Source organism: Leopardus geoffroyi, chromosome B3, assembly GCF_018350155.1.
Source record: "Leopardus geoffroyi isolate Oge1 chromosome B3, O.geoffroyi_Oge1_pat1.0, whole genome shotgun sequence".
NCBI classification, from domain to species: Eukaryota; Metazoa; Chordata; class Mammalia; order Carnivora; family Felidae; genus Leopardus; species Leopardus geoffroyi.
In genome coordinates this window covers 88336604-88350818 of record NC_059337.1, presented here as the reverse complement: position 1 = coordinate 88350818, position 14215 = coordinate 88336604, and the positions used below count along the sequence as shown (strand labels likewise).

The following is a 14215-nucleotide window of genomic DNA, read 5'->3' as shown; positions in this document are numbered from 1 at the left end:
ATGCAAAATTTTCAAAGAATTTCTGTTCTCTGATAGCAGACAAAAACATGGTAAGAAAGATGAAACGATGTTTCATACTGCGACACTGGCAACAAGGATAGCTTAAAAGGTACAAACTCACAACTAGTAGCAAATAAGCCCAGAGATCTAATGCACAATATAGTAACTATAAACAACACTGTATTATAATCATCAAATCTGCTAAAAGACTAGAACTTAATTATTCCAATCATAGAAAAAAAAAAAATTAACACATAATGCAACAGAGGTGCTAATTATCATCACTAAAATGGAAATTATAATATATAAATGTATCAACATTTATAACATTAATTAACATGTGTAAACCTTAGATTGAGAAAATGTTACATGTCAAGTATACTTAGACAAAAACAAAGAAATTATGAAAAATATTTTAAAAAGGAAAAAAAAACAGGTGTGCTCAGTTGGTTAGGCATCCAACTCTTGATTCTGGATCAGGTCATGACAGCACAGAGCCTGCTTGGGATTCTCTCTTCCTCTGTCTCTGTACCCCCAAACTAAATAAATAAACATTTAAAACAGAAAAAAGAAAAAGGAAATGGAAAATGGACAAAAGACTTGAGGAGGCAGTGTACAAACCAAACAAATGGCCTTTTAACACATGAAAAGATGCTCAACCACAGTGGTATTCCACGAAATACAAACTACAACCACAATAAGAAAATAAATGCATACCTTCAAACATGGCTAAAATTTAAAAGTCAGTCAATATCAAGTGTTAGTAAGTACGTGAAAACAACTAGAACACTCATTAATTTCTGGTAAAAGTGTCAACTAGTATGAAGACAACTTTGAAAAATAAATTTGGTACATCTACTAAAACTGAGTACATCTACATATACTATGATGCAGCTATCTCTCTCCTAGTTATATAAACAAGAGAAATGTATACATATGTTTCCCAAACAGCCCATAAAAATGTACATAGCAACACTTTCCATACTAGCCCCAAACTGGAAACAACCCAAATATTCATCAACAACAGAATGTTAAATAAAATGTGGCATATTCATAATCAATCAAAACTAAAGACACCATCAAGAATATATAAACTACTCATAGAAAAATGGCAAAAGACCTAAATAATTATTTCCAAAAAGAACAAATACAAATGGCCAATGAATTTATTAAGAGATTTCAATCTACTTGGTGATCAAGAAATTAAAATCAAGACTATGATAAGACTCCATTTTATACCCACTCAAAATGGCAATAATAAAGAATGTCAACAATAACAAATGTTGGAGAAGAAAGAGAACAAGTGGATCTCTAGGAGCTCCTATATATTGCTTGTGTGAGTGTAAACTGGTATAGACAATTTGGAAAAGAATTTGTCATTATCTTTTCAAAATAAAACCTCCACATACCCTATAACCCAGTAATCTCACATTAAGTTTACTCCCAAGAAAAACTTACAAATATACTACGGGAGACATGTATAAGAATATACACAGCAGCACTATTTGTAACAGAAAAAAACGTGGAAATAACCCAGATGTCCAAAACCATAAAATCTACATATAAACTGTAGCATATGCTTACAATGTAATATTCTAAAGCACTCAATATGGAAAAAACCATAGCCCCATCCAAATATATGGATAAATCTTAGCAACAGAGGATGGACTAAAAAAGTTACAAGATATGTCTTATGGCATTATACCAAATAAAATTATATATTATACTTGAGAAATATATGTAGATATGACCACCAAAAAAAAAGAGAAAAAATTTAAGGCATGGGAATAATAAACACAGGATCCAGAACAAGGTTACCTCTAGCACAAGGAGAAAAGGGGATGAAATGAGGGAAGATCACCTAATGTAAGTGATAGTCCATGTTTTGGTTTCAAGTTGAGTGGTAAATTCACAGATTCTTAGTATATTGTTAACAATAAACACAGATTAAAATAAATAAATAAATAAATAAATAAATAAATAAATAAATAAATAAGAAATACAGGTAGGGTATTAGTGTAGAATACTTCTACAAATAAAGTCTTTAACATTTTTACACTTAGAAAAATTCTTCTAAATCCATATTCAATTTCTAGTAGCCACACATTAACACGAGGAATACACATAACAGGCTAGTACGTTTGCTTAAAATAAAAGATAGATTTCTTTTTTTTTTTAACTTTTTTTTAAATGTTTATTTCTTTTTGAAGGAGAGACAGAACATGAGTGGAGGAGGGGCAGACAGAGGGAGAGACACAGAATCCAAAGCAGGCTCCAGGCTCTGAGCTGTTGGCACAGAGCCCAACACAGGGCCTGAACTCACAAACCGCGAAATCATGACCTGTGCCAAGTTGGACAATTAACCAACGGACCCACCCAAGTGCCCCAAAAGATATATTTCTTATGTTAATTGTTCAACCTGAAGACAGATGAATATTCTCTTAGTATTGGTTACTTACCGATCGAAAACTTCTCCACAAAAACAAGAGAACAGCAAAAATTCCAACAACACCTGCACATATTACCATTTCCCATGGGAAACCATAGGGATTAGGACCTGGTCTCATATCTTCAGGCAACACTGCCACAACCTTCAAGACAAAGAAAATTAACTTCTTAAAAATGCACGTTTGATAAAAAGTGTTGATTACAAACTGCTTGCTATACGTGGAATGTTTGTGGCCCCACAAAATTCCTATGTTGCAACCAAATCCCCAGTGTGATGGTTATTTGGAAGTGGGGCTTTAGGGGTGGTGATTAGATCATGAGAGTGGAACCCTCATGAATGGGATTAGTGCTCTTATAAAACAGACCACAGAGAGTTCCCTTGACCTTTCCACCATGTGAGGTTATAAGAAGAATGAATCAGGAAGCATATCCTCACCAGACCCAGGATCTGCTCCACCTTGATCTTGGCCTTCTCAGCCTCCAGAACTGAGAACAATGTTACTTGTTTAACAGCCACCCAGTCTGTGGTATTTTATTATAGGACCCCACATAAACTAAGACACAAACATAAGTACAGGTTTATGTGTAAACACTCTTAACACCCATTTCATGAAATAAGCTGCCAGACTACCAAACAGAAGGTATCACGTGTATTTTTCTGGCAATTTTCAATCATCAAGTGATGAAAAATAGCAGTATGGTGAAACGCAATGATTTCAAAACTAGAGTTCTACAGAGATGCCTCAGATTTCCGAGAATAAGAGGAGGAGAGATGGCCAAAGAAAGAATCTGAGCTCAGGTGTTCTTATCCTGCTATCAACCAGTTTAGGTTTTATGTATAGAATATACTGGGTTCCATTTAAGATTTCCCCATGGGGGGGAAAAAAATAGATCTGCAGCTTAGAGGAAAAAAAAAAAGGTTGAAAACTAATGATGAAGCTTTGGGTTTAGAATCTGAATGCCTCTATCTACCCTATTTCTGTGGCTCCATTCTCTTATCTATCATGGGATTAATGCTGTTTGAACATGCATGACAGGTACTCAGGAAAGGTTAACCATTTCCATCAATCCTCTTTCAAAAACCATGATCTTGTAACCATGGCCTTTCTATACTACTTCTCTCCCTCGCAGGTCTTCAGCACAAAACAGCTTAAGGCTTTTACAATTCCTTCTATATTTCATCTTTCTCTGGGTCAGCTCATTATTCATCCTCACCCAATGGGGTTATTCTTTTCTTTGTTACCAGGCCCCAAACATTACTCAAACACAGAAAGGAGAATAGTACGGAGAAAAAGAAAAATGTCCTTTTAAGAAAAAGCCTGGAGAAAAAGAAAAATGTCCTTTTAAGAAAAAAACCTGCAGTCTAATCAGGTCTGTTTCTTTCCAGCGTTCAACCCAAAACCCACATGAAAAATCTTTACCTTCTAAGATCTTTCTACCTAGAACAACAGCCTTTAATGTCTAATTCTCATTTCCCAGATCTGTTTTATAACTCTGATCCATATTAAGTACCCCTTCCAAACTACTGTCTATTGTTCATTAATCTGTATTAAATAAACCTGATTATACCTCTTCTAAAAAAAAAAAAAAAAAAAAAAAAAAACCTGTAATTTCTGCCTCTCCCTACATTACCCCCGTTACTAATTCACCAGAAATGTGTTAGTATTTCTTAAAAATTTCCATCAAAGAAAAGCCCAGGACCAGATGGATTCACTAGTGAATTCTACCAAAAGTTTACAAAAGAATTAATTCCAATCATTCTCAGACTCTTCCAAGAAACGAAAGAGAGAACTTTTCCTAATTCATTTCATGAGGCCAGTATTACCCTAGTATGACAGCCAAACAAATATATCACAGGAAAAGAAAAACACACATCAATTTATGATGTAAATGCCAAAGTTCTCAACCAAATAATAGCAAACCAAATCTAGCAGCATATAGAATGAATTATATACCAAGTGCCATTTATACCAGATACAAGGTTGGTTCAACAAATAAAATTAAATCAATATTATATACCATATTAGTAGGAAAAAAAAAAATCACACAATCATCTCAATAGACACAGAAAAGACATTTAACAAAATCCAACATCCTTTATGATCAAAACATTCAACAAATTAGGACTGAAGGGAATTTTCTCAACCTAATAAGGGACATCTATGAAAAACCAACAGCTAACATCTTACTTAATGATGAAAAATTGAAAGCTTTTACCTCAAAGCTGGAACAAGGGGGACACCTAGCTGGCTCAGTCAGAAGAGCATGTGACTCTTGATCTCAAAGTCATATAAGTCTGAGCCCCACGTTTGGTATAGAGATTATATGAATAAATAAATATTAAAATAAAATCAAGACCAAGAAAAGGATATTCACTCTCTCCATATTCACTCAATATTGTACTGGAGGTTCTGGCCAAGGCAATTAAGCAAGAAAAAAAAATCAAAGACACCTATATTGTAAAGGAAAAAGTAAAAATACCCCCATTCTAAGATCACATAATCTTACATACAGAAAATCCTAAATAATCTTAAAATTCTAAAATAAGAAGTCTTAATAAGAAACTATTAGTGCTAATAAACAAGGTCAGCAACATTGTAGGATACAAAAATCAATACAGAAAAATCCGTCCTATTTTCTATACAATAGCAATAAACAATCTGAAAATGAAATTTAAAAAATTGCTATTTACAATAGCATCAAAAAGAGTAAGAGACTTAGGAATAAAGCAAACTTTATACTTTGAAAACTACCAAACACTGTTGAAAGAAATTTAAGTTCTAAACAAATAGAAAGACATTCTATGTTTCAAATTAGAAGACTTAATACTGTCCTGATGGCAATACTCCCCAAACTGATCTACAAAATCAATGCAATCCCTATCAATAGTCCAACTGCCTCTTTTGCAAAAAAAGGACAGACTGATCCTAAAATTTATAGAGAAATGCAAGGTATATAGCAGTTCCTTCTCTATAGCTATATAACCATACACAGACAGACAAACAAGAAAAACAAAGAAAAGAAAACAATGTTGGAGTACTCGTACTCCCCTATTGCAAAACTTGCCATAAAGCTATCATAATCAAGACAGTTTAGCAACGGCCTAAGGATAGACATATGAACAATGGAACAGAAATGAGTATCCAGAAATAAATTTATGGTCAACTGATTTTCAACAGCAGTATCAAAATAAATCAGTGAAGGGGCGCCTGGGTGGCTCAGTCAGTTAAGCGTCTGACTTTGGCTCAGGTCATGATTTCGCGATTCATGAGTTCGAGCCCCGCATCAGGCTCTGTGCTGACAGCTCAGAGCCTGGAGCCTGTTTCAGATTCTGTGTCTCCCTCTCTCTCTGCCCCTCCCCTGCTCATGCTCTGTCTCTCTCTGTCTCAAAAATAAATAAAAACATTAAAAAAAATTTTTTAAATAAATAAATAAATAAATAAATCAGTGAAGAAAGAACAGGCTTTTCAACAAATGTTACTAGTACAAGTGGATCTCATACCATAATTCGAAATGGGTCACAGACCCTAACGTTAGAGCTAAAACTCTTAAAAGGAATCATAGTTGTAAATCTTTGTGACCTTTTTTTTTTTCTGGAAGTTTATTTATTTATTTTGAGAGGGGGAGGGAGACATAGAGAAAGAGGGAAAGAGATAGAATCCCAAGCAGGCTCTATGCTGTGAGTGCAAAGCCTGATGCAGGGCTCAAACCCACCAACCGCAAGATGAAATCATGAGCTGAAATCAAGAGTCAGAGGCCTAACCAACTGAGCCACCCAGGATCCCTGTAACCTCATTTTAAGCAATGGTTTCTTAGATATGACACCAAAAGCACAAACGACCAAAGAAAAAATAAATTAGTTTTCATCAAAATGTAAAACCTTTGTGCTTCAAAACTTTTTTACTGTATTTATTTATTTTGAGAGAGAGTGTACAAGCAGTGGAGGGGCAGAGAGAGAAGGAGAGAAAGATAATCCCAAGTGGCGCTCAAACTCACAAACTGTGAGATCATGACCTGAGCTGAAATCAAGAGCCTGACAGTGAACCAACTGAGCCACCCAGGGACCCCAAATCTTCACGCTTCAAAGGTCACCATCAAAACAGTGAAAAGATGGGGCACCTGGGTGGCTCAGTTGGTTGGACGTCCAACTTCGGCTCAGGTCACGATCTTGTGGTTCATAAATTCGAGCCCTGTCAGGCTCTGTGCTACCAGCTCAGAACCTGGAGCCTGCTTCAGATTCTGTCTCTCTCTCTCTCTCTCTGCCCTTCCCCCGCTCACTCTGTCTCTCTCCCTCTCCTTCAAAAATAAATAAACATTAAAATAATAATATTAATAAAATAAATAAATAAAAATAAAAAATAGTAATTTTTTTAAAGTGAAAAGACAATCCACAGACTGGGAGAAAATATCTGCAAATCATGTATGTGATAAGGATCCTGTATCCTGAATATATTAAAAAAACTCTTATGACTCCAACAACAAAAAGGCAAATAACCCAACTTTTTTTAAATCGGTAAAAGAAAGGAATAGATATTTCTCCAAGGACGATACACAAATGGTAAATAAGCATATGTACAAATGCTCAACATCATTAAAATTAGAGGAATGGAAATCCAAACCACAATGAGATACCACTTTACACTCACTAAGGTGGCTAAAAACAAACAAAAAAAAATTATTGGAGAGCATGTAGAAAAATTAAAACATTGCTGGTGGAGATGTAAAGTAGTGCAGTGTCTGTGGAAAACAAAAACTTAAACATATGGTAAATATGACCCAGTAATTCCACTCCTAAGTATATACCCACGAGAACTGAAGACATTCACAAAAAAACTTATACACAAATGCCCACAGCAGTATTACTCATAATAGCTAAAAAAGTGAAAACAACCCAAATGTCCATTAACTATATGGATATTCAAAATGTGGCATATCCATACAATGGAATATTTTTCAGCCATAAAAAGGAATGAAGTACTATTACTAGTTACAATATGGATGAATCTTGAAAGTATGCTAAGTAAAAGAAGTCATAAAGGCCACACATTACAGGACTCCATTTACATGAAATGTCCAGAATTGACCAATTCATAGAGACAAAAAGTAGATTAGTAGTTGTCAGCGGATGGAGAGAGGGGAGAATTGAGAATGACTGCTAATAAGTACAGGGTTTCTTTTGGGGGTGCTGGAAATATTCTGGAATTGTGGTGATGGCTGCACAACATAGTGAATATACAAAAAAAAAAAAATCACTGGACACTATAGGGGCACCTGGGTGGCTCAGTAGGTTGAGCGTCCACCTTCAGCTCAGGTCATGATCTCGCAGTTCATGAGTTCAAGCCCCACGTAGGGCTTTGTGCTGACAGCTCAGAGCCTGGAGCCTGCTTCGGATTCTGTGTCTCCCTCTCTCTGCCCCCCCCCCCCCCCGACTCATGCTGTCTTTCTCTCTCTCTCTCAAAAATAAATAAACATTGAAAAAAAAATTTTTAAAGATAAAAAAATCACTGGACACTATAAAAGACTGAATCTTATGTGAACTATAGCTGAACAAAAAAATATTTTTTCAACTAAAAAAAAAAAAAATTAAAAAGCAGAACGATGTTGTGCCATCCTAGCCCCCAGGCCCATGTGGTGAGCATAGCAGTTTTTAGCAAAGAAATCATCCAGGTAAAAATACATTCACAGGAGAAAAAATTCTGCAAGAATTCTGCAATTCCTCATGTGTCTCTCCATTCACAGTCCTATAAAGACTAAGTTTTGATTATTGTTTTTAGTGAAGAAAAGGAAATATGTACAATCAGAAATCATCACTCATGCCACAATATACTTCTCTTCCAATAAACCCTCTTTCTGTGAATGAAGAAGCTGCCATAGCCAGAAACCTGGGAGTCATTCTAGATGCCTTCTCTCTCTCATTCTTCACATCCAACGGACAAAATCCTACCCATTTTGGCTCTTAGCTACTAAATATTTTCCCCATTCAATATCCTCTTCTTTATCACTACTTGACAACTCTGTCATCTCTTCCCTACACCCTGTTTCTAGTTTTGTTTTCCTTACATTTCATCTATACACTACTATTAGGAAGCTCTATTTAAACCAAAAGTCTAACCACTGAAATTCTTCAAATGCTCTCCAGCACCTACATCAACTGGAACCTACTTATGTCTCCAGCAACCATTATTGCACATCATTCCGAGCCCAGTTTGTACTCTAGTAAAACTGAGTTCCCTGCACAGACGATGTTGTTTCATGCCTCCTCTGCTTAAGCTACTCGGTTAGCCTGGAAAGGCTTTCCTAAACACTCAAGAAAATACAATCTCTCCCACCCTTCAATTTCCTTAGCACTTTCTGTGTATGCTTTGATAAGCACTTCATTGGTTTCTACTTTGTACTGTTTTTTTTTCTTTTTTGTCTTCTCTCCTTTAACAGACAGCATGATACCAGAGGCCCAAACTCAGTCCATTTAGATTCTCCACAGAACTGTCATACACACACACACACACACACACAAAATCACTATACACGCTATAATTGAATGACTGAATACCATAACAGTATTTTTAATACAGATAACAAGAAACCAATAATCGCAACTGCCCCAATATTTTTAAAGACTTTTTAATGCAAATAGTCTAAAACATAGGGATAGAAGTGCTCCAAAACATGTCACCAAAGACACCGATAAACACTTGAGAAAAATCTATGCAACCTGATTATAAACTGATCTTAAAAATATATAGAAATTTTGAACACTGGGAGTTCATGATCTCCAGATTTTACATTAGCACGACGTTTTATACTAAACACACACACACACACACACACACAGAGAAAGAAACGAAGAACAATCTCAAGGTAAAGTATCTCAAAAGAGCATTCTTTAGTAAAAGAAAACGCAGAATTATAATCCCAACTCCCCATCCAGGCTTAGGTGTCCTTTCAAGACAACTAGAAGTTTCAGCACCAAAGGGAATTCATTTCAGAGGATCAGTCCTTAAGTTTCTCACAGTGGGAGAACCACGTGTCACTGACCCGTATTCAAAATAAATAACATGACGGAAAGGGAAATCGTTTTAGGAACCCGAAAACATTTAACACACCTTTGCAAAATCCCGCTAGACAAATGCTCTTTTCACCTTCCTGATCTCCTGGTCCCCTTCCATCACCTAAAAAACCACCTAAGCCGCCTATGAACCAGCCTCGGACACAGGCCCGAGCCCGACAGCAGGTGAGGACTGGCTTCAGGACCTCTAGCCACGGCCGCTCAGACCTCAAAGCCAAAGTCGGCGGCTTCCTTCCCCAGGAGGCTCCTGCGACCCCGGGGCCAAGTAACACTGATCGCGCCTGGACTCACCCTGCGTAGCTTTTCCAGGACCAGACCCAAGTACGACTGAGGGGCAGACCCGGGCCCCTCCATGGCGCCAAGGCTGCCTCAGCTATAGCGGCCGCAGCCCGGGCCTGGCGGAGCCACAACAAGCAGCAGAGAACACACAGCTTTCAGTCCGGAACCCAAACCTGCACCGGGCAACAGGAGCAGACCACTGCTGAGCCGGCTGCGGGGGGTTGCTGGAGAGAAAGAAGCCGACAGGCCTCAAGTGTGCAAGGCTCTCCAACCGGGAAGTCTCGCCTCTAGTTACACTCTATGTTCTGAACATTCGGAGGTCCATACCCATCCCTCAGGAGCCTGCAACTAGCCCTCTCCTCACCGTCCACCCCTCGATTTGGTTTCGGCCAGGCCGAGGCGGGTAGGCTGGGAGGCGGGGACGCCAGGATGCGGTAAGTTTCCCCTCCATCTTAGCGCGAGGTCCGTAGACGTGTCCTTGCCTTTCGTTCTTAAAGGGGCCGGCGCTCTACCTGGCCAAGCCGACCACCCTTGGAAGTGGAGGGTCTCGAGGCAGAGACAGTGGAATTTGGCCTCAGGCTCTGCGCTGTAGTGTGGGCCACTAGCCCAGAAGAGTGGGGTTACGGCTCAGGACTCTCCCCCCCGCCCCCAAAATCTGGCCGCAGTAGCGGCTAGGCTTCTCTTGGAGATCCCTAGGCGTGAAGCCTCACGGGGTGAGCGCGGCGCGGCCCGGCCCCTCGACCCAAGGGCAGACGCCAGGCCAAACACCAGCTCCCAGCACTTTCCTCTCGCAGAACGTCAAGAGTCACCCCCACTGAAGCCCTGACGGCATCGTACCCCGGGGAACGCTGCTGGCCCAAGGAAACCGGCAGCCGCCTTCTTTCCAGTCAGAAAATGGCCTGCAGGGCCCGTGCCTGTGCGTACTGCCAACCGCGTCCGGACTTTGGACTTTGGACAGGAAGGCGTCTCGGGTCAGCTGTGGTTCAGACAGAGTTTAACCTCTCCCACGCTAGAGAACTTCGATCGGGTCTCCAATGCCCAGAGGAGGTTCGAGTGGTTTACGCATGTCTACCTAAGTTACCTGGGCACTTGCTAGACAGAACTGTCTTAAACTCTATGAGCTCCTCATTGCCCAAATGCCAAAGCAGACCCCTGTGGACCTTGGCTGGACGACTGCTGTTCTCCTCTGAGAAGGGGAGCTAAAAGTAGCACCTTGCCTTCTAAATTTAGGACCCTATTTTTAGGTATGTTGAATAAAGTACGGAGGGCTGGATTTCTTCGTGGGAGACTTTTAGCTGACATAGGTGTAAAGGATACCCTTGGGTCTTCCTTGCCAGCCATGATAATCCTCAACAAGCTCGGCTTTCTACAAGTCCTCAGGGAAGCGACAAAAAGGAGCAGATGCTTCTTCCTAAACAGGTCACCCGAGAAAACTCAATAGTTGAACAAAATCTTGAATCCTTAGGAAATTTCCCTAATGTAAGCTGTCAGCAACAATTGTGCCAGAAAGAATTAAAAAAAAAAAAAAAATGGCCAAGTTCACAGCAAATGATTTGAGGGCCCAAATGGGGCCTAGTTTTTTGGAACTCAAAGTGCTCTCTTTTGCCACATCAGCCTAAGGAGTTTCAGGAACAACCGGTATCAGAAACAGAAATTGCTTAATAATTCAACATTTTTAAGATATTACACAACCTTCATATATGCTGGTCAGTGTGTATTGAAATTAAATTACGTTAATAGCTTATTAAAGTCAAAACAGAAGCATAACCAGAATTTTATACTTAAAATTTCAGAGAATCTTAGAACAATGCATTTAGAGCATTGTATTACTTGATAAAAATTCTTTAATGTCTGAACATTTTCAGGAAACTCTAAAATCATTTTCAGCTTTCAGGACTTATTTATAACCTAAAACATTTTTTTAACTCTTTTACCCACCCCTAAAGCAGTCTGTGCCCTTTTCCAATTTTTCAATAATTACCATTCCAAATATTAGGAACATAGATTAGGGACAAAAGAATAAACGAAGTTTTTGAAAACTCTAAAAGATTCCCCTGTAGCAAAAACACAGTAAAACTTAAACTCGGTGCCAAATTCAAACCTAATTTCTCTTTTGTACACTTAATAGTCATATAGAAACTTACCTCTTCCTCTAGATCTTTCAATTCCATTTTTTAAAAAGTTCATGTTAAAATATCTTAACATATAAATAAAGTTCTACTAAGTTCCCCATATCCTTGAGAAAGATTTCAGATTCTAATACATCCTGCACTCTTCTGTTTAACACTGACTGATCCTGTTTTGACACTTGTGTGGTAAAGGGGTACTGTAGGTGGAGTTGTGACTACCAACCTATAATCCAATTTCATGGACATCACTCCTTATTAAATTTTTTTTTCCTTAAATATCATTTGCATTAGTATCCTCTTAAAAATCTACAATTGAAAAGAGATATCCTGAATTTGATAACTGATAAAAGTTAAATTGAATGTTTTATTTATAGTCTATTCATATAGAATACATAGTTTTAACTATATAAAAGACATTCAAAGATTGTTCTCAAGAAGACATGGGATTTTGCTGTCTTATCTAGGCCTGCTTTGAAGGAAATGGAGAACAAATGCTCCTATGTTAGTCACAGTAACATTGGAAACATGCTAACCAGTAAACTTTGTCCTCAACCTAGAAATTGATTTCCCTTATGCGGGCCCTATTGCAAAGCTAAGTAAGTACTAGTTACGCCCATTTAATTAAACATAATTAAACGATGTCGCAGGCTATAGGATCTAGTCCCTTGGAAGAAAACCAAACATGCTGAGCCACACTTTCATTCTGTGTACTAGCGATTTAAGAGTTGTTCTCAGAGCATATTGAATCAGGAGTTACCTGTTGAACAAGAGCTAGGTAATTTCCATTGTTTACTCCACATATAAATGAAACATTCTAGTTAGGAATAGATAAATGTTAGAATTCAAAGAGTCTCCTCAATTATGAAATAACCTAGATAAAAAGTATTAATTCCTATTACAAACAATTCAAAGAAAGTTATGTTGTGTACAAAATCTAACTGAAATTACTAACAAATAGAAACAATTACCTGAAACATCTAGATAAAAGAAAAGGAAATCCTTTCACCTAAATTTAACTGGAAAATTGCTCAGATTTTCCATTTACTTGCAGCTTTTCAAAACTATGTTATGGGAGTTTAGTAGATGCACGAAGATTGTTAGAATTCTAGACCTGGCAGGAAGTCTTCAGGACATTTGATCCAAATATTATGAACTTAAAGCCCTATAAAGGCCGAACAGGTGAAATAAATGCAGGGAAATGAAGAATTCCTGTGTATTCAATGCAAGCACTATTCCCCTTGAGTTTTTTTGGCCATGTGGAAATGAAAGACTATATATTACAGTCTTCTACTTTTTCAAGAGAACCCAGAAATTCAGATTTTTGTATTAACTCACCTTTTAAATATTGGCAACTGGTTCATAATTTTTTAAACAATGCACAAGTCAGCTTTAACCAGCAGTCTGTCATCTGGTCTCAGCTTCTGATGCTAGAGTTTTAAACTTGAGACTGCCCTACAGAATAAGTGACTTTCCAAGGTCACGAGATAATTTTTTTAAAAAAATGTTTTTTTAATGTTTCTTTATTTTTGAGGAAGAGAGAGAGAGAGACAGAGTGTGAGTGGGGGAGGGGCAGAGAGAGAGAGAGAGACACAGAATCCAAAGCAAGCTCCAGGCTCTGAGCTATCAGCACAGAGCCCGACATAGGGCTGAACTCCCAGACCTCGAGATCGTGACCTGAGCCAAAGTCGGACGCTTAACTGACTGAGCCACCCAGGCACCCCAAGGTCACAAGATAATTAACACAAAACTAAATTCAATATTTCATGTCTAAAAAATGTCAACCAAAATAGTTAAAGTAAAATGTGTTTAACTATATCTACTGAGTCCACAAAAATAAACATACTTGGCATAGCCTTTACTAAATAAGCACTTAGGAGCAGTGAATATGGCATACTGATTAATAAATTATTGTTATTTTTTAATTTAGTAATTTCACTAGTATAATTTGAGAGGGAAGGGTTGACAGGGGAGGGATGTGTCAAGAGGACATACAAATAAGCAGAACTAATTCCATGGGGAGTTGAAAGTTTTATTATATCTTTTTATTTTTTTTTAATGTTTATTATTTATTTTTGAGAGAGACAGACAGAGTGTGAGCGGGCAATGGGCATAGAGAAAGGGAGACAAAGCAGGCTCCAGGCTCTGAGCTGTCAGCACAGACCCGACACAGGGCTCGAACTCACAAACAAACCACGAGATCATGATCTGAGCAGAAGTCAGATGCTTAACCGACTGACCCACCCAGGCGCCCCTATTATGACTTTTTATAATCATTACTATTAGTTTTTCTTTT

At 38.0% G+C, this 14215-nt stretch overlaps 1 protein-coding gene across 16 annotated transcripts in view; it reads right to left on the bottom strand.

The window, feature by feature from the left end:
- MIA2 (MIA SH3 domain ER export factor 2) overlaps positions 1 to 14215 on the bottom strand; it is a 111230-nt gene that overhangs the window by 73399 nt on the left and 23616 nt on the right. For 7 of the 16 annotated variants that reach the window (XM_045450766.1, XM_045450771.1, XM_045450767.1 and 4 more), the window contains exon 7: positions 2460 to 2591. In XM_045450766.1, coding sequence (XP_045306722.1) covers positions 2460 to 2591 — 132 coding nt within the window. Of the gene's footprint in view, positions 1 to 2459; positions 2592 to 9805; positions 9976 to 10157; positions 10555 to 10630; positions 10973 to 11937; positions 12071 to 14215 lie in introns of those variants that run through there. The other 9 variants (XM_045450774.1, XM_045450779.1, XM_045450775.1 and 6 more) reach the window with 4 other exon arrangements.